The 24,024-nt window shown below is 36.4% G+C and overlaps 2 protein-coding genes across 4 annotated transcripts in view; one reads left to right on the forward strand and one right to left on the reverse strand.

Moving 5' to 3' along the window:
* Nucleotides 1–535: 535 nt before the first annotated feature.
* On the forward strand, nucleotides 536–4,496 carry LOC113534148 (cardiac phospholamban-like). 2 transcript variants are annotated; one of them, XM_026926767.3, is made up of 2 exons: nucleotides 536–646; nucleotides 3,486–4,496. In XM_026926767.3, exon 2 carries the CDS (start codon nucleotides 3,579–3,581, stop codon nucleotides 3,735–3,737), a length of 159 nt encoding a protein of 52 aa, XP_026782568.1. In that variant the 5' UTR covers nucleotides 536–646; nucleotides 3,486–3,578; the 3' UTR covers nucleotides 3,738–4,496. The 2 variants fall into 2 exon arrangements, with proteins under 2 accessions (XP_026782568.1, XP_026782569.1); XM_026926768.3 differs by having other exon boundaries at nucleotides 538–646; nucleotides 3,490–4,496.
* Nucleotides 4,497–4,630: 134 nt separating this feature from the next.
* The window catches only part of fam184aa (family with sequence similarity 184 member Aa), a 37,425-nt gene continuing 18,031 nt past the window's right edge, over nucleotides 4,631–24,024 (reverse strand). The window contains exons 10-18 of one of the 2 annotated variants that reach the window (XM_034307815.2): nucleotides 23,074–23,286; nucleotides 21,146–21,299; nucleotides 19,900–20,027; nucleotides 16,278–16,462; nucleotides 12,100–12,246; nucleotides 10,152–10,269; nucleotides 9,972–10,076; nucleotides 7,687–7,850; nucleotides 4,631–5,514 (exon numbers count right to left, since the gene is read on the reverse strand). In XM_034307815.2, the coding sequence (XP_034163706.2) occupies nucleotides 5,439–5,514; nucleotides 7,687–7,850; nucleotides 9,972–10,076; nucleotides 10,152–10,269; nucleotides 12,100–12,246; nucleotides 16,278–16,462; nucleotides 19,900–20,027; nucleotides 21,146–21,299; nucleotides 23,074–23,286 (1,290 nt within the window). In that variant the 3' untranslated portion in view covers nucleotides 4,631–5,438. The remainder of the gene's footprint in view (nucleotides 5,515–7,686; nucleotides 7,851–9,971; nucleotides 10,077–10,151; nucleotides 10,270–12,099; nucleotides 12,247–16,277; nucleotides 16,463–19,899; nucleotides 20,028–21,145; nucleotides 21,300–23,073; nucleotides 23,287–24,024) is intronic. The other variant, XM_026926044.3, reaches the window with a different exon arrangement.

Here is a 24,024-nt window from a genome sequence, read left to right on the forward strand (position 1 = left end):
CAGTATGTGCTACAAAACTAGAAAATGTAAATCAGTGAGTGTGCCAATAAGCCATATATCTTATGTCACCAATATATTAGCCAAAAAGGCAGCAGGTATGCTGGTAAAACATGAATAAAAACACCTGTATGTGTATGCAACAAATACCAAATATACTTAAAGATTAATAGATAAACATAGTTTCGATCATGCATACACATAAGCCAATATGTTATTCAGTGTATATGTAATTAATGAAACAATCTGTCAATACCTAAGCACAAAATTGGCTAAGTTACTGCATCCCATACAAAATAATTCTTATAATGCTGCTTTATACTTGTGAGTTTCATTTACAGTAAATAGCTTGAAGGAGAAAGAGAATAAAGCCTGCATCAGGTAAAGGTGAGTAATGCAGGCTGGTGCTTTTAGGAGCTATTTATGTAAGTGTTCAGTGTATATTCAGTTTCACAAAGGCAGAAATGGTGTCTGTCACCCTCTTCCTGATCACGCTGTGACTTTTCCCCACCCCTTCTGTTCCTCCTATAAACATACTACCATGAACACAGATGCAGAACTGTTCTGTTCTGCTCTCTAGCTCAAGCTTGGAAGTGCTTCTATTTTAATCACTTCTATTCACCTTTAGCACCTTTCTCCCCTTCTAACGGTAAGAAAACCTACGTTATGTCATTTGTACTCTTCTTATGTCACTGTGTAGGACACGGTAGGATACTTTTAAAAATTGATGACAAACAGATTGCAGATTTCTTAAATTTATCTGATAGCTCTGCTGATCAGCTTTCTGATTTGCATAACTAACTGCACATTGGTGAACTACTGAACACACTAGTAGTGAAAAACATTCTTTTATAAGAAAGCCTATAAAAATGAAAAGTCACAGAATGATAAGGAAAAACACATATGAACACCACAACACATTTGCATGTCGTAATAAACCGCCTCTGGTGAATTTGTCTTTATTCAAATGACTATACCTCACAAAGTGAGGCTTTGTAAATATAGGGAGTTTAAGTACAAAGAATGTGTACTGTTATACTGTATTATGTAACATACAGTAATATAATATAACATTAGTGATAAACATGCCAGTTATTGACACAGAAAGAGACAATGTTCACTATTTTTATGTTGAAAAGATAAATCTATAAACAAAAGCAAAAATCATAAGAAATCGTAACACTGAAATCTATTAGAACTGAACCTGAAGGAATAAAACCTGATTATTTTTTCTATAACAGCGCATCGCAAAGTATTTCATTCCTCTTATACTGCAGCAACATTCTAACTCTAACAATTTTCATTCATTAAAGAATAGCACGTTGTATTGTTATCCCTTTAGTGTTACGTTTAACGTTAAGAAACATCCACGAGACAAGTTAGTTCCTGTTATCCCTTATATTATAGCAGCTATAAACAGTCAATCCCTCATCAGTCTTTCTTTTTCGCCTTCTTGAAGTTCAGATTGTCTTGTTACTGAGAAACCACAAAGTCATCTGTCTTGAAAACTTTCCCAAGATGGGAAATTTAGGACTGATACCAAGCGCTGCCACTGGAGACTCCTTCCATAAGTGTCAACTAAACGTCTCCTCACAGAAAACTTCACCACATCAACAGCACATATTTGATAAAAGTGCTGATATGGTAGAGCATCTGCCATACACGTTCTTGTGTAAACTACTGCATTTACAATAACGTTTTATCAAGGATATTTACATAAACCTGTGGTTTTTGAATTTACAGAAAAATTAATCAAAACATTTGGAGAAATTTGAAATAGGAGAAACTGACTTCAGCAATGTTGGATTGTAGAAAGAACTGTAAGAAGGTAAACAAAGTTGGTGAATACTGGCTTAGACAATATCAGATTCAAGGAATCTTCTGGAAGTAGCCCAATGGATATAATATTCACATTCACATATAAATCACATTACCAAGATATGCTTGATATCTAGGAATTCCTGCCAGGAAAATTTGAAAACATTGAATGATAAGCTTCCTGAGCAATCCACATCCTGACAGACCTGAACTATAGTCCTTGGGGAAAAAAAAAAGAAAAAGAAAGAAAAAAAGAAAGCTGTGGTCAAATTGTAAAAAAAAAAAAAAGTGAGTGTGAATAGAGACCTATTACTTTTACCACAAGACATAGCTTTGCAGTAAAAACCCATGTGAATGAGGTAGTTACCTACCAATGCAGTAGTCTAATTAATGTTATATTAATCCAAATGGGATGGATAAAATAAGCCAGTTGGTTTTACCATGTATTTTTTTGATACACAGATTTTATACTATGAAAATATCCAAGATGTTCAGCATCACAATATCATTTTAACAATAATCATAAAATCTTAAGGATGACACTTGTTTCTGCACTAACGGGACAGTTCGGTCAATATGAAACAGTTATTTCATTTCCTTTTCCTCTTTTACAAAATGCAATCAAGTTGTTTTGTTTAGCATCATGCAAACTTGTCTACATTATCACACTAACCTCACAGTTTTTCTCAGTAATAACATTTGTACATAAGAAGTTTCATAATAGCAGAAATAAGTATGTAATTTAATAATTAAATCATGTTTAATACACAATTTTGCCTACAAACGTTGGAAATCTGAAGCCCAAGGCACGTTTCAGCTTCAAAATGGCCGCTTGCACTTTTTTTTTTAGCTATACACGGTATTTTTCTCTATTTTTATAGATAACAGTGCATCATAACGTGTCCACATACTGTACTGTACATCTGTTTGAGATACTAAACAACTCAAAAAAGCCATTTGAGGTGAATGTGCGATGCTTTAGTCACGATGTTTTGACAATGCTAAACTCTTAGCTAACAAATTCTCTTACTTAGCAATATTAGCCTCATAACTAAGGTGAAAAACTAAGAACAAACGTCAAACGCGAAATATGACTTGACTGGAAAACTGTAAATTTGTATTTTTTTTACTTTACTTCTGGCCTTAACATCTAAACATTGTAGCTATATAGATTTAAAGGAAAAAATACAGCCTGAGGGAAAGAACGTCTGATCTAAAATGGCATATTATCTTGTAATGAAACTGAATTGACTTTTTTTTTTTTAATTTAAACTTCATCATGTTTGTTTATTCACACTACAGTTAATGATTTCCTACATAACCCACAATGCCTTTTGGCTACCGGCTGATAGCAGTGCCAGTGGGATAACTTCATCTCGATGCAGCAGCGCTTTAGTCCTTAACAGCACCAACTGACAAACGAGCACGAAAATCACAAATATTTTCTTATAAACATTTTTAATGTGCTTAAGGGTGGCGTTTTTCTTTAACGTTGTGTTACTTTTTAAAATGATCAACATGATGTGCCCCCTTACCTCACCACATAATCTCGATTTACTATAAATACCCACAAGTATGACGTCTTGTCATCACGTTGTGGTTTAAGCCTCCTTTCACACCTGCTCGGAATAGCTCGATCATCCTCTCTCTCTTTTCTGCTTTGATGAAAGACAGGAGTAAGCGCTAGCAGCTGACAGTACTGCGGCTCAGTCCCCTGGGCGGTCACTTCACCTCCTGTCTCTCGTCCCTGATCCTCCGGCGCGATGGAGAGAGTTCAACACATCACCCGCTCAGCCATACGCAGGGCCTCCGTCATCGAGGTGAACCCGCAGACCAAACGCAACCTGCAGGAGCTCTTCGTCAACTTCTCGCTCATCCTCATCTGCCTGCTCCTCATCTACATCATCGTCCTGCTGTTGTGAGGATGGAAGACATGCGTGGCCGAAGGAACCCGAGGCCTGGATGGAGCTTGGGACAAGAACAGGACTTTCCCCACATTATTGCTGGCTTTTATTACATGGTGTGATCATATTTAGAAATTAGGATGCTGGATTTTTCTAGATATTTTCATTTCTCTCCATTTCTTACCATATGCACTACAGTCAACGATACTTACTGTACATTACCCTACACCTGTCACTAAATCAGATGTCTATATGATTATATTTCATAAATACACATTATTATCCAAGAAAAGCAAACTTGAAGGTATTTAGCATACATACTGTCTCAGAAGTAATAGGGCCAAGTAAATAAAATTAAAGGTGCAGTTTGTAATTTTTAAAAGCTTTTCTAAATTTATATCAATTATATATTATCGAAGACTCCTGCAATATTCAATATTCACAATATTGATATGCAATGGATCTCACTACATTATTTGTTTCTGGCTTCTGTTTACATTTTTCTGGCCCAGAAATTACCATCAACCTCACCAAAGAGCTGCTTAAAACCCAACCCATGAAGCATGTGTGCAGTCAGAGAGGATGAGGAGAAAGACAAGGCCGGTTAATGTTTTAATCATGTTTTTGTAATCTCTTCTTAGCCAGCAGAGGATGCTAAACATCACAAAAAATTATTTTTACACACAAAATCAAACATTCTGGTTTCCCAAAAAAAAAAAAAAAAGTCTCCTGTTTTACTTTTGTTTCCTACTTTGTAAATAAAGTATGTAAAAAATATGTAAAGATGTATTGCTTGTGTAATGTCACTAATTAGCCTTTTCTGTAGTAACCATTTAAATCTAAAATCATAATAATTAGTAATAATTGATCGTTAATTGATTAATTATGACTAACATAATTAATTATTTCCTGGGTTTGGCTCTGGATCCACCACAACCCTGACCAGGGACTCTGAAGTTGATTATTTTCCTATAATAGCATGGTCTGGAGTATTTTATTCCTCTTATGCCACAGCAACATGCCAACAATTACATTTTTAAATTTATTAATGAAAGACACTTCACTTTTTTTTATCCATTTATAGTTACATTTTATGTAGTGGAATGTCCATGAAACAAGTTCGTTCCTGTTATCACTTCCGTTATAGCAGCTACAAGAATAGTATACTATCTTAACCTTCTTTCTAAAATAAATAAATAAATAAATAAATAAATAAATAAATATTATTACTGCTCTAACTGAAGGTTTACAAATACAGGCCATATTATAATTATGAATATAATTTAATGCATTAAATACAGTTCCACACTAATTTCCCATTAACAATAATTATATAGACATTTGAATTTGAAGATGCAAACATCATTTTATAATTGATGGTTTATTGTTCGTAACAAGACAATATAATACAAATATAAACAATTAATTGTGCAATTAATTGTAAATTAATTTTCAGAACTGGCAAGACAGTGTTATTCCAACAGTTTCGGTCCTTCAAGAAGAGATGATCTAATCTGTGCATATGACTAAATTGGACATACCTGTCATACTGAATTAATGCCCAAGTCAAAGGTATATTATTATTATTATTATTATTATTATTATTATTATTATTATTATTGAAATAAAAACAGGAAGTGAAATTCACAGTGAAGTGCATAACACAGACTAATGGACGACTGAAAAGTGCTGTTTCACATGCTCTTCTTGTGGAAAGTGTCAGAACGAGAAGTATTGAGATGAGAGTTCCTGCGGCTCTTCTGGTGCTACTGTCGGATCGTCGCTCTCACGAGGGCTGCCAGACACACAGAACACACTGGGGTTAAGCAGGAAACATCCGATTACAGAATTTAGTGAGGAGATAAGCAACCCAAAGCATAAACCTGAGTGGTAGAACAGAAAAGCGTTCAGACGATCGCGGGTTCGAATCTCGACAACGCCACAGACGTACTTCGCCAGGAGTCTTAGAGAGCAAAATACGGAGACTATGTTCTCAGTCTGGGGTGGCATACTCTCTTCCCTGTCAATTACAGCCACACTAGCTTATTGCGCGAGACTGTGAGCTCGCGTATGTGGAAGAGGGTAGATAGCGCTTTCCTACAAGTGTTCTGTGACTCACGTGTCTCAGAGGAAGCATGTGTTATACTTCACACTCCTCAGTTGGCAGTTGTGATAAGGGTGAGATGGATAATGGGTAGGAATTGGCAGGAAATTGTGGATAAAATGGGGGAAAAAGAGAGAGATAGAGACAGAAGCTCATAAATATAATCCTAAAGTCAATTCTGATTGGATTCCTTTTACATTTGGAGGCGGGGTAATGTAATTATTACTGGAATATTTCTGGGATTTTAGTCCCATCTGAATCTAATATATCAATAATACAAACTTCATGTGCATGCTTCTGGAAAGATAATACCATATTTTCCCTTCTGTAAAATGACCAGTATACAGACACTCCAGAAAACAAGTATTGGCTGGGTTTAAAACACAGAGCAAAAAAAAAAAAAAAAGAAAAGAAAGAATGCTTAAAAGGACAGAATCTCAGCACAGGTATAACCTATATACATGCTATGGTCATGTGACCTACTGATCAAGCAGCTACACACCCTACAATAATTGTTCATAATGAAGGTGAAAACAATGAGTTCTGAAGAGAAAAGGCACAATGACAGTGAGAAAGATTTAAAAAAAAATCTGTTGTACAACAGCTACCAACTGCTACTCATGCTGCATCACGGGGCAGCTGAACACACTGAGAGGAAAGCGCTAACAGCCCTCTTCTACATACACGAGCTCGCAGACACCCACATACTGTTATTGTCAGTCTGATTGACAGCGGACAGAGTAATGCCATCCTTTCGACCCACAGAGCATGGCTGATTTTGCTCTCCTGGAGGACATAAAGGTTAATGTTTAAAATATTCCTGTGTATGCAATAATACGGGGTTGGATCCAGAAAATTTAATTAGACCATACAAGAATGAGGTGCTAACTGGCTTAAAAAGGATAAATTTGATTAAAATAGTTAGTTGGACCACAAAGTTCTGACTCTACCACCAATAAAGGGGTTCATTTATATACAAAATCTAACACATTTTGTGAATATTTGTTAACAAACATGGAATCTTTTTTTGAGAAATATAATTTGACTAAATTTTGGATGAAGAACTGATGAAACTGATGAAAAACTAATTAGTGGATTAACCTCTGGACCCTACGGACTATATTCAGCATTAAGTGAATTAAATTAAGTGAATGTAATGAAGAGATAATACATTTTCTGTAATTATCTGATTGGGGAAAATCAACTGAAGTACCCGCATAACCCGACTCTGAATACCAGGAACTTTCCAGTGTAAATATTGATGTAACTTAAGTTTAAATTAAGTCTCCAAGTCTGAACATGGTCCTATAATAACAAAAGCCCCAACTTTACACATTTAGCAAAACCTCCTTTTAAAAATTAAAGGCAGAAACACCAAAGACATGAAAGAAAGATGAAAAGAAACAGATACACTCACACTGGTGTTGCTATGCATCACATCCACATATTGAAACATGCAAATCCTAAAAAAAACAAAACAATGGACACAAGAAAAGGAGAACGTCCACACTACGGCATGCTCGCTTTTCCATTCCAATGCCATTTTTTTTTAACGATCACACAGTGTGTATGCGTACGCCAATCGCTAGGTGGAATTCAGTGAACGTGCTACACTCTCTGCTCATACATGACAGTGATATAAATGTCCAGGAATGTCCATGCTTCAAATCAGTACGCAACACAAACACTCTTTATGTGCATCGTGTCAACAAGATGCATTGAAGAGTGGAAAAAAAATGAGAAAAAAAAAATTAAAAGCAAACACAGTTATGGCTGTGTGATCAAACCAATGGCAAATACGCCTCTCGTTATGGTGAGCGTGTGTGAGAGAGGACGGACGCTGGACGAAGAGGCGGGGCTCACCTCCGCGTGGGCAGGGTCAGGGACGGAGCTTTGTGCTCTGCATGCTGATTGGGGGAACTTGGGACAGACTCTAGGCTGGTAGGCCCCGCCCCTCTCCCTTCCACTTCCACAACACTTAGGTTTGGAGAGCTGACGAATCGGATTGCAGCTTTTCTACTCTTATGCTATATCGAAAGGACACAAACAGAACGTTTTTTTTTTTTTTTTTTTTTTTTTTTCTGGGATTATTCAATTACTAATATAGGGCTAGCTTTTATCTTCCAGCTTGGTGAGCTGAAAGAATGAAGACACCACTCTGGACGAGATAAATGACGAGAGAATGGCTTGGAAAGCAAAAGGAGAGATCGATGTGGCAACATGGCTAAAATTAGATGCTGACAAAGGAGATCACATGGACACGTCATGGCAATGAGAGTTAGACAGCTAAAAGGCAAAAAAGTTAAAAAAAAAAAAAAAAAATTGTTCATGCACAATAACCCATTCCTAAATTTTATTGGATGGGATGCATCAGTATTTCAGGAGTCAGCATTTGCCTTAATGCAAAATAAATAAATAAATAAAAAAATCATCAGGGTGTTAATGCAAAAAAAATGGCTGTGCATTTGAAATATACATATTATTTATGACAAAGGGACATGAACTCCTTAGTACCCTTAGAACCGCAGCATTATTATTAAGCTTCATGGCATCCTGAGCTAACTATATATATATAAAATTGTGTATATTGTGTAAATGTTATATAGTGATGGTAAGAGAAGCATGTGTGTGTGTTCTCGGATGTTCTTTAACAGCTAACAGGTTCTACCTTCTACTTTTGTGATTTGGGGCAATAAATCTTACACATCTAGAATTTTCAGCACAAATATACCTCGAAACATTGACGGCTACAAGCACAACAAGTTTGAGTTCTTTTATATATATATATATATATATATATATATATATATATATATATATATATATATATATATATAGTAATTCATGTTACTATAAATTTAAAAATACCATGACACCAGCGCTGTTCAATTCTTGTTTCTGATTGGTCAGAAACTGTTGATTCATTTTCTATAAGTAGTCTGGCACAGGTTTATATCCCTGGGTCTCAATGTGAGGTCCGAGGGTCTGTGAATTATATACAGGGGGTCTATATGTTTCAATTTAGAAACAGTGGTGGAAATCACAGCCCACTATTATGAAAATAATCAAATTTATTTGGTTTTTATAGTTTTTAGCTTACGTGTCTGGCCCCTTGGATTGAATGGGTTTAATATCAAAACTCAAGGCCTAAAAATAGTTTATAATTAACGTTCAGGAATAAAATAATCTCTGCTTCCAAAGCATAGCCAAAATATGTTGTACATATTTCAGTAATGAAATAAATTTATACTGAGGGGGGTCTGTGGAATTCATTTAACATTTAAAGGCTACAAAAAGTTTTAGAACCCCTGATTTAAAAGTTAATTCTACTTAATTAATTTACAGGGTCTTGTTAATTATGGACAAAAAATATCTAACTTTTATGGAAGGAGTCTCCAGTGTCAACTCTGTAGTAGTCAGTATGTTTTCCATCAGGAGAAAGTCTTTCACTTAACATGAGGAAACAACTGTTTATAGGTACTATAACGTAACTGATAACTACACGGGGAACTCCATGGAACTCTATGGAACATTAAATGTAACTATAAACTGATAAAAAGTACTGTGTCATTCTTTAATAAATAAAAAGTGTTATTGGCGGATTGGTCATAACTTCGTGTTTATGTTTCTTCCCTTTCTAAACAATGTTCACTGTTGCTGTTGGTCTAAACAGTTTAATATTTAGTTCAATCATCAGTTCTGTGAATATTTTCAGTTTTGGATTATATGATAATTGCCTACTTTTCCTGTTGACCATTAACTTTTATTTTTCGCAGCAAACTGCTTGAGAATGCCTGTTTAATTTTTTCATGCTTTAAATAACACTTAATAACTGTTCACTCAGACAGAGCTGCTGTAATATTTATGCTGTATGCTGTAATTAGGAATTTAATAAGAAACACATTCATTGAATATGGAATTTATGTTTGTTGATAAACTGTAAAATAGAAATACATTGCTCTTTTTTTACCCAGAAATCTAAGGGATTTAAAACTTTCTCATTTCACTATAATAATAAAAAAAGGAGTGTATTTTAAGAGGAAAAAATACCAGCAAATGGTAATGATTGGGTTCTAAGGGTTAAAAGGCACAGATTTCATCTGTAACACCGTTCTGAGTTTGTGATTAATACAGAGTGACGTTATTACCTTTATAAGTGGATTAATGACCCCCACATTGGGGCTGGTGTTAAACACTTTATTGAAGCTCGTATCTCGATTCACCAACTCCAGCTGGTAGAACTTCTTATCATCCTGAAACGAAGGAGACAGTGTGAAACCGTGTGTGAGAAGGTGTGTAAGGGCGCACAGCAGTGAGCGCACACTCACCACCAACTTTTTGACCAGAGACTCTCTTTCAGCCACCATCTCTCTGAGCTCAGCGATCGCTTTCAGATCTTCTGGTCTGCTCTCACGGTTCCGAAACTTCTCCTCCGTGCCCTCCAGCCTACACACACACACACACACACACACACACACAAGCATTCAAATGCACTGTGAACTACAGAATAGAAATCATTTAATTCTTACATTCAGTTCTTAATATCAGTTTTAATTTCCTTAAAGAACAAATGTTGAGCTGGAAGGGAGACAAAAAAAAGGGAATTAGACTCCTACAGTAAATAAAATGAAAACGTGTCTGCTAATTTCATCTCATTCAGTGATAAGTAACTTGGTGACACTTTACAATAACAGTAGATGAACAATCATGTACTAATACCTGAATTAATACTTACTTAAATAGGAACTAATGATGAGTTAAGGTATGAACTAATCATGAACTAATGAAGATCTAACCTTAACTACGACGTGAGTCTTATGAATTCCTGAGTGAATAACGACCACCTTAAGTACATTAGTGTAATGTTTGTTAGTTAATGTGTTAATTAACACATAGGGGTAAACTAAATCAAACAGAAAGAATATGAATTAAACATGCATAATTTCAAATTGTTTATATAATTTGCCATATGCAGCTGCGTACACAAACGTCATTGGATGGTTCTGAATTACTTTCATAATTTACATTGATCTTCCTTTTCGAATGTAGAAAGACGCACTAATAATAAGCACCAGTAATTTAATCTCAATCTGTTTTGTGTTATTTTCCATCCATCTTCAAAGGAAGATATTACGGTCAACTGACACCACATTATTCCCAAAAATAATTTGTAGATATGGAACTTAAAATGTAACTTTGGGTCCTATCCCTTTCACTAACAAGGGAATGGGCGGGGTTAAAAATTGTACTGAAAGCCAGCCACTAGAGGACCTCAGAGACATTTTGGCTTCACTTTTGAATTCCTGTTACAGCCTCCACCCAAATATAAATTCATTGGTAAGGAATAAAACCTAATGGAGTGTGCTGTTTCCTGTTTTTCTGGGTTTTACTCCTCTTAGAGCACAGCAATCTCCCAGACTGCAATTTTTATTTATTAATGAATGACTCATTCCCTCACTTTCTCTTGGAGATAATAAAACACACAAATAAAAAAAAATGCAGCTTGTTGCCAAAAAACTGAAAAACACAATGTACTCTGTCCTGAGACATTCCCGTGGTGGAAAACCAAAAGTCTTTTAAATATTTATTTTTAAAATTTATTACTTTGCTAGTAGTAGCTAGTAGCTAGTGTTAGCTGCAGCCTGGGTATTAAGTAGGCAGGTGCTGATAAATAGTTATATATCGTAATATATCATAATATTCAACCACACAAAACTGTTAGTATGGAGGTAGCAGGTAGCAGGTGGTTAGCGTGAGACTGCACAGGTGTATGTGCGAGATGGGTAATAGCTGATGTGGCACACCTGAACCTTGTTTTCCCACATATATTTCTCTCTCTCTGTCTCTCCCTCCCTCCCTCCCTCCCCCTGAGGTGTGTGTATTTCTGAGCAGTGTTTGTTCTCCCAAGCTAATAGCTGTTCTGTTTGTAAGGCCATAAGGCCAGCTGTCTTCCGACAAATTCTCATGAAAAATAGAAATTAACTAATGCAAGTTAAACTGTCATATTTGTGTTTGTAGATTGGCAGTGTTCATCCGCATGCTTCTCTCCAGCTAGCTAACGTAACATCTACAGACAGGTGGAAATGTTAACTTTTCTACCCAGCAACAATTGATGATTAAACTCCAATTAAATTCAACTCTTGTGGAAAAAGCCATTACTTTATTTAGCGCTTTACAAGTGAAATGAAGTAGTGAATTAAAAATTCCAAAACGGCTTCAATATCATGATAATATTGTAAAGCGTAATAAAAAAAGATGCGATTTTGTTGAACTTACAGGATTTGCAGAGCGGAGATCTTGTCCTTCAGCAGCTCCTGAGCTTTGTTAAAATCAGACAACATGATCTGTGTTTCTCTGTTGTGGCTTGAGTTGAGCTCGCCTATCTCCCTCTCATGCCTCTTAGACAGATCTTGCTCATGAGCCCTGCAAACACAATTCATGAGTAACTCACAATTAGCATTCAGAACATGAAGCAAAGTGTAAATATGTTAATCCACTCAACATCATAATTCTCAACGTTTATTAGATCAGCGGTTAGCATTGCCGCCTCACAGCTTCAGGATCCCAACTTCGATCCCGATCTCAAGCTCAAGTTGGTTTCACATCTTCTCCTCGTGTCCATGTGCGGTTCCTCTGGGTTCTCCAGTTTCCTCCCACCTCCCAAAAACATACTTCTTTGTCATACTAATGTCCCTGTTTAATGCCATAAATAAATAGTACTACACTGTACTACACTTTCCATGGTGCTGGTGTGGTCCCCTTATCTTTTAAACCCACAATGTTTATTTTTCACCTGGTATATATGGTGTCCCTTTAGATTTAAGGAACATATTTGGACAGTAATTATCTTTTAGAGTAAAGCTTTAAACGTATACTATATACCCCTTTCTAGGTAAAAGATGCATACTAAAAATAAAGGTACAAAAAGTAGACTTGAGGTACAACCCCAGTGCCGAGGAATGGTACCGTTTAGTACCGTTTTTTTTTTTAATTGGGTAAGAATAAATTTGGAAGCAGTCAAACAAGAAAGAAAACTGAGAAAAAAATGGAAATTTCTGAAATTAGAAATGTTATTTTTAAATGGCTCAAAACACAACATAGGATTAAAAAAATTTAAATCTATAGGTAGGACAATACAATGAAAATGCATGAAAAAAAGAAAGTTGGCAATCAACTAGGTGTGTGTGTGTGTGTGTGTTTGTGTGTGTTTGTGTGTGTTTTTATTTCCGGGACTGAGAGATGTTCTGATGTCTAAAGGATTCATTTAATGCACTTAAGAATTCAATATAATACAATTTAGAGCTGGTTAAAGGTAACACAATGCAGTGCAGTCTTGTAATTCAATTTTAATAAATGGAGCGAGACTCTAATAAAATTGTGGGCACAGAAGGAGAGAGAGAGCGAGAAAGAAAGAAATTCACAGTGCTAAAGGAAAACCATTTCTAAATAATAAAAACTGGTAGTAAAAAGAATTGTGTGTGAGTATGTGTGTGTGTGTGTGTGTGTGTGCGTGTGTGTGTGTGTGTGTGTGTGTACGCTCAGACTTTTACCTGATATACACTATTAAAGCTGGTGCATTCATTCCAGGCGGCGAATTTCCACAATTTCCGAATTTCACTTTAGGATTATAAAGAAAACCTTACATAATACCTCCTCATTTGGTCAATAGATGTGTGGAGGAAATGTGTTTATTGGTGTCTGCTGTGTGGTTTATTCCTGAGAACAGACTGAGTGCTGTGAGTAAAATCAGCTGCAGAGAGAGAGAGAGAGAGAGAGAGAGAGAGAGAGAGAGAGATACCGCTTCACTCCGCCTCGGGCCTGCCAGAGAAAATCACTTCCTCTGCCCTCTTAATGCCTGCTGAATTAACCTTTATGGCTGCACTGCTGGAGAGGCTTTTTTTTATCAAGAAAAATAGCCCTTCAACTAAATTACACCACACACACACACACACACACACACACACACACACAAACACACACACACACACACACACACACACACACTAGACTTGCAAATTTGTGCTTCCCTTCGCCAGCATACGATAAAAACATTTCATTTCACTTGTGGCATATCCGTTGTATGACACTTTCGTTTTCTGAACTGTAATTGAAATGGAAAAGGACGACGAACACAATTTATTCCATTTTTCTTTTCTTCCTTTTTGTGGTGCTAAAAAAAATTCCCTCCAAAACAAGTTTCTGAAATACAACCAGATTAGCATTGAACTAGTATCATACTGTATGTATCATAGTATAGCTATTAGTTTGTGCTGATTTGTGCTGTAGCATTAAAAATGTTTAGTTAACATTTGTGAAAAGAGTCTCCACTGTCAGCGTTTTATAAAGCTGTAACTTTAACTTTTCCCTGCCCTGTCAATGGTTTGTTGCCTGATTGTGTTCACCTCTTCCGTGTTTAGCTCTGGTTAGTTTGGCTACTGATACCTTGTTTATTCAATATATCACTGCCAAGTCTTTTCAATTGTATTCGTGCATTACTAAGCCTCATTTTTCTAGTTTCCTACTTCATATTTCTTGTATTTACTCATGTCTTGCAAATATAGATATTCCTATGTTTACTCTGTCTACCTACGTTAAAGATTTTTATACTCAACTCTTATTCATCACTTGCAAGTTGCACGATTTATCAAGTAATTAGTAGCCTTTGCTTAAATTACTTATATAATGTTAGCGAATGACAAGCTGCGAACTGTAACATGAAGTGTTTTCTTTTCAGACTAATAACACTGCAGTGAATCTCAGGAGCCATCAGTTGGTCCCTTTAATAATGACCGCTGAGAAGAATGTTTTTCACAAATGGCTGCTGTGAATGTGAATGTGTTGTGTTCTAGTGTACAATGTCCTGGCTGGAATGTGTAACATCCGAGCAGCTGCTGCACAAGACCTTTTTTTAGTCCTCACTTCATCCCTCCATCTTGTTGAAGATGTCTCTCACTGGCTCACTACTGGCACCCTTGTTAGATCACAAGCAATTTTTTTTTTTTTAAAGTTGGGTAGATGTTTAACGACACTCTCCTGAAATACTGTATGGTTTCAATGAAAGGATTACAGAGCTAATTAAGGAAATTTCTAGCAATAACACTAGACAAAAATGTGAGTATTTTCAATATAAAGTGAGATACATTGCTGCTAAGAGAAGCTAAAAGGCTTTTAGTGTTAGGTAAAATCTCTTTAGTAAAACCAATGGCTTGATATCCAAAGCTAATATGTCTTATAAAGAGTATCTGAAATGAAAAGAGCTGCTTTTGGGGAAGGGGGAAAGAACGAGTGCATTTTTAGCTCTTCCATAAATAGTTCACCATAAACACCCTGCACTATTTAACTATGTAACATCGTTTTGTGTTTGTCTTTATGTTTGCAGACAATAAAATACAATGTTATACTTCTGTTATTATAAAAATCTACATGACTCTTGTTTGACTATAAAATCAAGAAAAAATTTCAATTCAAAAATGGAAAAAAATGGAAAATGAACGGACCATAGAAATTTAGATTCAATTTTGATGAATCGATAAAAACTTGTTATTTTATATGAACTAAGAATGTATTGACTGCTGAGAGGGAATTATATCCCTTAATCTGTAAACCTGAGAAGATACTTTATTAAGAAAAAAAACCCAATAGATTTTAACAATAGATTATAAAACTTAAGCCAAGGTTTATACTAATAAGTTGAAATTTATCTATAAACAATACTCTAACATTCGTGGGTGATCTCTTGAACCGTAACCAATTTTTAAAACAATTTCCTAACATCAGTGTAGGTGAAAAAAAAAGAGCAAAGAGATTTAGCCAGGCGCTTTTTTTCCTTGGTTGGATCTAGCTTCATGCAGTTTTTGACAATATTTTGACACACTATGTTATTAAATAAATTGATTTATGTCAATATTACAGTCATTATTTAAGAATCGTTTACAAGAATTTCACTTATTCACTGTCACCAATGACCATAAATGTTGTACCAAATGACCTCACGGATGCATCTGAAGCGACACAACTTAGCGGGTCTATAAAAAAAAAAGGAAAAACGATGTTGGAAAGCTGTGAGCAAATTTTTAAATGATTCACTTGTTCTGAGAAGGAAAACATTTGTCATGAGTACATGTGCTGTCTTGCTCAAAACATTTGTTCCAGGGATGCTTAATGAATAGACCTTGTTTATTAAGATAGACTTTCATCCAACAATTGCTTTGACTCGCTATGCACATGTGTGTGCCTATATATTGTTAACCTATTCTCGATGCTGATACAATGCATCAGATACATGCACGTATCATTGTTCAATTAGCAAATAAAGCAGCTCATCATTACTCATCAAAGAGCTAAGCGTTATGCAAGAAAAAAATCCAAAATCATAAAAAAAAAACTGCTGTGTTCAAGAGCCATAGTGTTGTTTATATGTAAGTGTGTGTTGGATTAATGCTCAGTAAACAGACCTGATCTGCAGATTGGCTTCGCTGCGGACACGCAGAACTTCTTTCCCCTTCAGCTCCAGCTCTTTGGTCAACGTGCTAATGGTTTCGTTCAGAGAATGAATCTCATGGTCCAAATCAGTGACACGGTTCTTCCTGCAGTTCGCCTCCTGCTGCAGGTCTGAGAACCGAGTCAGCAGATCCTGCTCCTGAAATACACACGAGCAAAAATCACAGAATTAAAAGCAAACAAAGTGTCCGAGTCTCAACACAGACTGGATGATGACTGCATACTCAAGTGTTCATATCTGATTTTGCCAAGTTCATAGCGTTTATATACTCTGGAAACGTTAATGAAATGTTTCTTTAGCACTTATAGCAACTTAAAGGAAAAATCCACCGTGATTTATTTAATAATACAATTCTGAGTTTTTAATTTAACCTTCTTTCATTGACATTGACGGTTGACACTGATGTTACCCACAATGCCGTTTAACTACATGCTGATAGTGGGAACGAAGCGGCAGCACTTTAGTCCTTTAGTCCTTTAGTTATGCTAGTCATCTTCTAGCTTGCTAGCTAGCTGAGCCGATTCTCTGCGGCTCAGCTCATTCTCTGCCGATTCTCTGTAACGAAGAGCAAATGCCTCGTATTGTCTGGAACTTTGAGTGAAATTTGTTTGCATCAACATCTCTACTATTTCTTACATTCTCATTCATATAAAATCCCTGGAAAATGGCGAGTCAGAAAAGAAGTTCTTGCACTTTTGTTTTTAGACGCTAATAGCAAACCCTGACTATTATTACATTAGCTTGAGATTGTTGAAATGGTTTGAAAATGCAGAACTAAAAAGACGCTGTGTGTACATCTACTCTCTAAAGCGTCTATCTTTCAGTTTTAATGTTTTTAATGTTCTTTAATAGTCTTTAATGTTCGTTCCAGTGCAGCTACTGGCTAAAAACAAAATGGCCGAACTTTTCGAAGCTGTTCGTTTCTATGTGTCGTTTGTAGATTATTCTTCATTTTTTAGTTTAACTTTACTTTTTTTCTGAACATGTTGAATGCTGTTTGGCTTGAAATTAAGTCAAAATATAAAGTAATGAGTAATATCTGATTAATTGGCTACACAAAATTCATAAAATCTGATTTGAATCTAGCACATTTAAAAAAAAAAAAAGTATTTTATTGCCCTTGTTTACATCTTTAAACAGCCTTGCCTGCTATTTTTTTTACAGTAAAAAAAAATAGAAGGTACATTACACTACATTTCCTGAAGTCTATAGCCAGATTGAGGAAGATAATGAGGGCGTTAAAAATAGAATTGAAGCACAACCTGAAAATCTAAATTCAGCTTACATTAAAAAAAGCACAGTGCACTACTCATCACAGATTCGACTGAATTTTTTAGAAACTGCATATGCAAAATATTAAACAGGTATGTCATGCGAAACAGCTAAGCACTGTGCTGTATTATTAATATTATAGCTTCCCCACAAGGAAGGACAGAAAGAATAAGAGAGAATGTAAGATTAATGTGAAAATGGAAATGTGCGAAGGACACTAACTTCTCCTATTCTTCATTTTCATTGTTCACTTTCCAGTAAAGTGGGGCTTATCCTGAAGCAAATTCATCACTGTCACGAGCGAGCTCAGGCTCCTGTAGCTGCTATCTGTTCGTGACAGCCTCGTTTATTTCCGTGCTTAACTCAGGGAGAGGCACAGATGCGTCGCATCCTCTGCTTTTTAATAAATCCAGCTAGGAAGATTCATCATCTCTCTGTGTTTCTGTTTCTTTCTCTATTTGCGTATCTATCTTTCTGTCTACAAAGTAAAACTGGAACAGAGTCAGCATGCATGTCTTCACTCGCTCCCTGTAAACCATTAAACATCATCTCTTTATATGATTTATAAATTCCTGTCATCTTTCATGAAATATTATAAAGTCAGCTCCAAAACTGAGTACCAAAACCTATTTTTGTTTCTTTGCTAAAATTTGTGCAAACCATGTGTACTATTTGGCTTTTTACATTATTGTGCTGGTGGGTGTGTCTAATTCTTAATTATGATTGGTCAAAAGGTTCACATAAATGCTTCACATAAACAAACTTTAAAAAAAAAGATACACGGCAATATTTGCTAATTTAGCCATTTTTGGAAGGAGTCTCCAGTGTCAGCACTCTCCCTTACTGGTCTGAATGGATCCATAAAGGTCCCTTAACTCTTACTTTTTGATGATTTTAAAGTTAAATCATAATTTTTGACTTGCAGTATTAGATTCATTTTGGCTTTTCACCAGAATGTCTAAATCTTCCGATATGTTGTTTGTTTGAAATTTGGTTGGTATGGTTGAAATTGGCTTCCCTTCCTCCTTTTCATCTTCGTCTGACAAGCGTTCATATTTTAGGTCAAAAGTTATATTCATAAAAAATGTATCATCCTCCATGTCTGCTGATGATTTTGCTAACTTTACTATAGTAACAGTTTCAGTAACTGACTAGTGCTATAAAATTGGAATTTTACACAGAAAATTCAGACAAGCGGAGTGATACAAACTCTTGGAATGCTGCTTGTCCAATCAAATTAGTGGAACAGATCTAACTGTTGCATGAGTGCTTTTCTAAAATATCTTGTCAAGTTCATTTATCTGAGTTAGCCATGTTATGTTTATATTCATTTTACAGAAATCCACATGCAGATCTAGACCTCGAATGAGCAAGCCAGAGATGTCAGTGGTAATAAAACATTTCCCAGAGAGTATGTTTGAGTTCTGAGGCTTTATTCAGAGTTAGGAACAAGATTGTAGTGTGCAGTTTTAAACATATTCTTGCCCTGAATGAAGGGTTGACCAGGACACAGACTGAAACCCAGAATCCACTGAAACTTGGCCAACTATTGTATAAGTTATGACTCTTGTGTTTTTGAGAATATGAGAGCCTTAAATATATTACAGTAATTAAAGAAGGAGAACTGCTACCAAACTGAGAGACATAATCAGTAGTGTTTAAGACATTTTGACATAATTGACAATAAACAGTTTGGATCGAAGGACAATGAATTTTGTAAACTTAAATGAGTAAGATGGTGCGTCGATCAGGTCTGGATTCAATGTAAGGAATAAACACAATTACTGAATTCAACACCCTGAAGTTGGTTATTTTCCTATAACAGCATGTCCTGAAGTGTTTTATTGCTCTTTGCCAACATCTGCCAACATTAACAATTTTATTATTTCAACAAAACGTACTTTTTTTTTATCCATTTATAGTTACATTTAATGGTGTGGACCATCAACTAGTTCTCGCTTACATTACAGCGGATATAAACACTCAATCCTTCACTTTCTCTTGAAGTTATTAAGACAGCTTGTTAGAATATGCTCATTGATATAAACCCAGCTGGAGCTACTCTCAAGGCTGATGTTACAGAAAATTAATCAACACCTTCTGACCAATCAGAATTGAGAATTCAGTGGCACTGTGGTGTAATGAACTATATTTATTTTCAGTTTCTAGCAGATTTGATTAGAGCTCTGCAGTCTGTAGTGCAGTCAATGTGTGTAAAGTGAATGAGTAGGTATAGAGGTGTGTGTGTGTGTGTGTGTGTGTGGGTGTGTGTGTGTGTGTGTGTGTGTGTGGGTGTCACTTACATGCTGTTTGCAGCACTCCACTGTTTTGTCCACCTCTCTTTTGGCCACTGTTTTTTCTTGCAGGTGTTTCTGTCTCAGGTGCTCAATAGCTGTAGCATGCAGGTGATTCAGCTCGGATCGCAGAGAGGCTACAGCACACACACACACACACACACACACACACACACAAACACACAAGCATACATGTGAAACACACTAATACAGGAATTTATATAGAGTTAGTACAAACCGGAATATATATATATCCAGAGTCTATCCCAGTTTGGTGATTTCACTGTTACTACCTAGAAGTTATTTTCCAAAATCAACATTCCAGAGTGTTTTATTCCTCTTATACCACAACTATTTGCCAGCATTACCACTGATAACACTTATTAACAAAATACTTTTTATTCTATGTGATGAATAGCTCACTCCAACATCACTGTGCTGTTGTATGAAAATAATGCACGCCTGGAGGGTCTAATGTGACACAATGCACAGCGGAGTACTGCTACTCCCCCATTATGTGCATTATTTTTGTATACACAGTGATTAATCACTTTACTTAACAGCATGTTTTTTTAAAAATGTGTTTATTATTAGTCTTAGATTATGTGCAGTGTCCTCTGTACAAGTCCCTGTGTATAAGCTGTTACTATAAAAACAATAACATATTAAAACGAGTGCCTTAATATTACAACTACCAACCCAGTCACATGACCCATCACATGATTTGCTACCTTGTTCTAGTTTCCTGGAGTACTGATGTATTGATACAAAGCGTCACCTAGAAGTACCCTAGTTTTTCGATAAACACTTTGAAGCTCTGGTACCCAATATAACATCAGCAGTTTTTGCGAAGTCTTGCCACTTTCACCATACAACAGATAATAGACACCATCTGCTGCTCAATGAATCTGAAAACAGCTAAAATTGTTGAAGAAATGAATTCATTTTAGGGCTGTTAGGACAGGAGAGTAATACAGGACTGAAAAATCTGTTCTTGTTAAATTAATTAAAAACAAAAACACATGTTCCCATTATATTTATTATACTTTTCACAGAGAGATATTCAATCAAATGAATGGCATACAAAACTCAAAAAGGTGAAACATTTGTCCTGTACACACAACCGTAACTGATTCAAAGCTCACTTGTGAATCACATCCTGGTATGTTTCAGCGTAACACTTATGATGATTACTGAATGGTGGACTAGTGTGGTAATAGTGTGTGTGTTTGTGTGTGTGTGTGTTAAATCATACCCAGCATGGCCTTTCCCTCATCTTCGAGCTCGAAGCGCAGAGTCTGCAGCTCCTGATCAGACTGTTGCTGCAAGATCTCCAGCGTCTGTCTGTGGGCTTCTCTCAACGCATGAAGCTCCTCACGCTGCTCCTGCTTCAGCCGGTCCTCCAGCTCCTACACACACACACACACACACACACACACACACACCGAGCACAACCATAGGTGTTACGCCATCAGTATTAATTGTATTAACTCTAGTTTGGACCAAGTCGCCTAAATCCTTGATTGAATTCTAGCAAAGTTAACACTACAATAACAATGTCCATGTTAAAATTTATGCAAGAAATAAAACACTTTTGGGTGTGCTGTTATGGCAAAATAATCAACAACAGAAACTTTCACTGTTACAAAGACGGCTTCCATAAAATTAAATAAACATCGACTCACAGACGGCTATTCGTTTTACTTTGTTAAATAACATGTTTAATTCGTTCATTATTAGCCTTGTGAAGTAGCTGTTACTATAGAAACGATAACAAATTAGAATGTTAGTATAAACCTGTGATTTGCCTTATAGCAGACAAACACGCAGATACACAACATTACACAAAAGCTATTCCTACTTTTCATTATGCAACAAATCGTGACAAATCCGTTTCTCACACTTTTACCAAATGCCTGCTGAGTAGCTGCTCTATTTTAACCAAGCGCATCCCACAGTCCACCCACAAAAGCCCCAAAACAGGCCATCCGAAGCCTGCATCATTATATACACAAGTGTTATGAGATGAAAGCTACCATTCTGCATTATTTATTTATTTTTTTGGTAATCCAAGCCAAAAGCAGCTTATAAAAAGGACTCTCTCGACCACCAGCTTGAGAAAAAAGCTCTTAGGCTCTGCATGATGCTTTCTGCTTGTTCTAGTCTCATTACATCATCAACTACACCCGCACAGTTTTAATAACATTCAACCTTTCGCAAGGTGACAGAACACTCCAGAAATCTCTCCTACCTTCCTGAGGCCTAGATCAGCATACTAGCTACATCTAAGTGACTAAGGCTAAACACTCTGGACTGAGAACACAATAGAAAATTTTCTGTCCAGCTCGAGGAACTAATACCTGATTTCATCCAGTTCCTGGATGAGTTCCTGTTCAGTATTAGCAGGGTGCTACTGGAACCATGATGCAAACTATTACAGCATGGAAAAATACAGCAAAGGAAAAATTCAACCTGTGCTGCATTTGCTAAATTTGTAACTTGTAATTTTTGACATCCGACCAAAGAATAAAAACCAAAGAAAATGCTTGTTCAGCTCAGAATTCCTACTTGAGCTAGAAGTACCCTACTTTCTCAATTTTTCACACTTTGAAGCTCCAGTACACAGCATGACATCAGTAGTTTTTGCGAAGTCTTGCCACTCTCGTTCCACTAGTCATGTTACTGAGTCATTTGTTTGTGTACGCTTTTTTTGCTATTATTATCATTTGGTATTTCTGTCAAGCATATTTACATCTGTCTGATGCTTACCTCATACTCTGCCTGTCTAGTGACTTTGTTTTGTTTTGCCCTTTTGGATTTGCCTGCTTCAGTCGATAAAACCATACACTTGTTTCCAAACCGTGTCTGTGCCTCCCAGTTAGGATGTATTGGATGTATCTGCTATATAATTTAAAGAAATAACCTGGGTCAGAGGGCCACTGAAGGGGGGCTCATTTCATTTTAATTTCCTCTAGGTAACAGGAAAACCTGTTCAACTCAGAATTCCTACTTGGGAACTCGGAAAGGTCTCAACCCCGAGTTCAGCACGTGACGTCAAATCAACATGGCTGCTCAAGGCATGAACTGTAAACATAGCAGCACTTCTTGTCTTTAAATGAGTTAGAAAGTATTTGCTTTAGCTCAGTCAACATACAGACACGTGTGTGTGTTGTGTGTGCTTACCCTAAGCTCAAGCTGGCGCTCCTCCTCCAGTTCCTGCATGGTGCAGCAGTGGGCGTCCTGCAGGTGGCACTCTCGTTGTTGATGCTCCAGCGCTAACTCATGCAGCTCCTGTGCCAAGTGCTGTCGCTCCTGAGTGAACTGAGACTGTAACTGCTGCAGAGCGCTGTTCGACTGTGAGAGCTGCAGCTCCAGACTTTGCTTCAGTAAGGAGATCTAACATACACACACACACACACACACACAAACACTGTCAGTAATATCAAAGCAAATGAACAAACGCTACTTAACAACAATCGCAATAAAGAACTGAAGCCCAGGGCAGTGTAAGTGTAAAAAGGGGTGGAGACAAGAGGAATACATTATGAAGAAGTGTGGTTAGGCATGCCTCTACACTATCCAATTAAATTAGCTCTCATTTCCCTTAAAAAATGTTTTAAAAAAAGTGTCTGCTCCACCAACACGAACTCCCAGATTTCCCAAAATAACAAACTACAAACCCGGTTACGTGACTCATCACATGATCTCCTACCACATTCTAGTTCCCTGGACCATTGACTTATCAGTAATAACTAGAAGTACCCTAATTTCTCAATACACACTTTGAAGCTCTGGTACACAGCATAACAACAGTAGTTTTTGCGAAGTCTTGCCACTCTCATTCTACTTGTGACGTTACTGAACTTTTTGTTTGTGTATATGCTTTTTCGGTATTATCCCGGTCTGTATTGTTGATTGATTTTCTGTCTAGCTTAATTTCATCTTTCTACTGATTACCTCACATTCTACCTGTCTACTGACTTTGTTTTGGTTTGCCCTTTTGGATTTGTCTGCTTTGGTCAATAAAACCATATACTTGCTTCCAAAGTGTGTCTGTGCCTGACAGATAGGATATATTGGCTGTATCTTTAAAATTGTTATGCAATTTAAAGAAATGTAATTTTTTATTTCCTC

Source organism: Pangasianodon hypophthalmus, chromosome 10 (genome assembly GCF_027358585.1).
Source record: "Pangasianodon hypophthalmus isolate fPanHyp1 chromosome 10, fPanHyp1.pri, whole genome shotgun sequence".
NCBI classification, from domain to species: Eukaryota; Metazoa; Chordata; class Actinopteri; order Siluriformes; family Pangasiidae; genus Pangasianodon; species Pangasianodon hypophthalmus.

Coding starts and splice junctions, on each gene's coding strand:
- LOC113534148 (XM_026926767.3), top strand. CDS start 3,579: ATGGAGAGAGTTCAACACATCACCCGCTCAGCCATACGCAGGGCCTCC.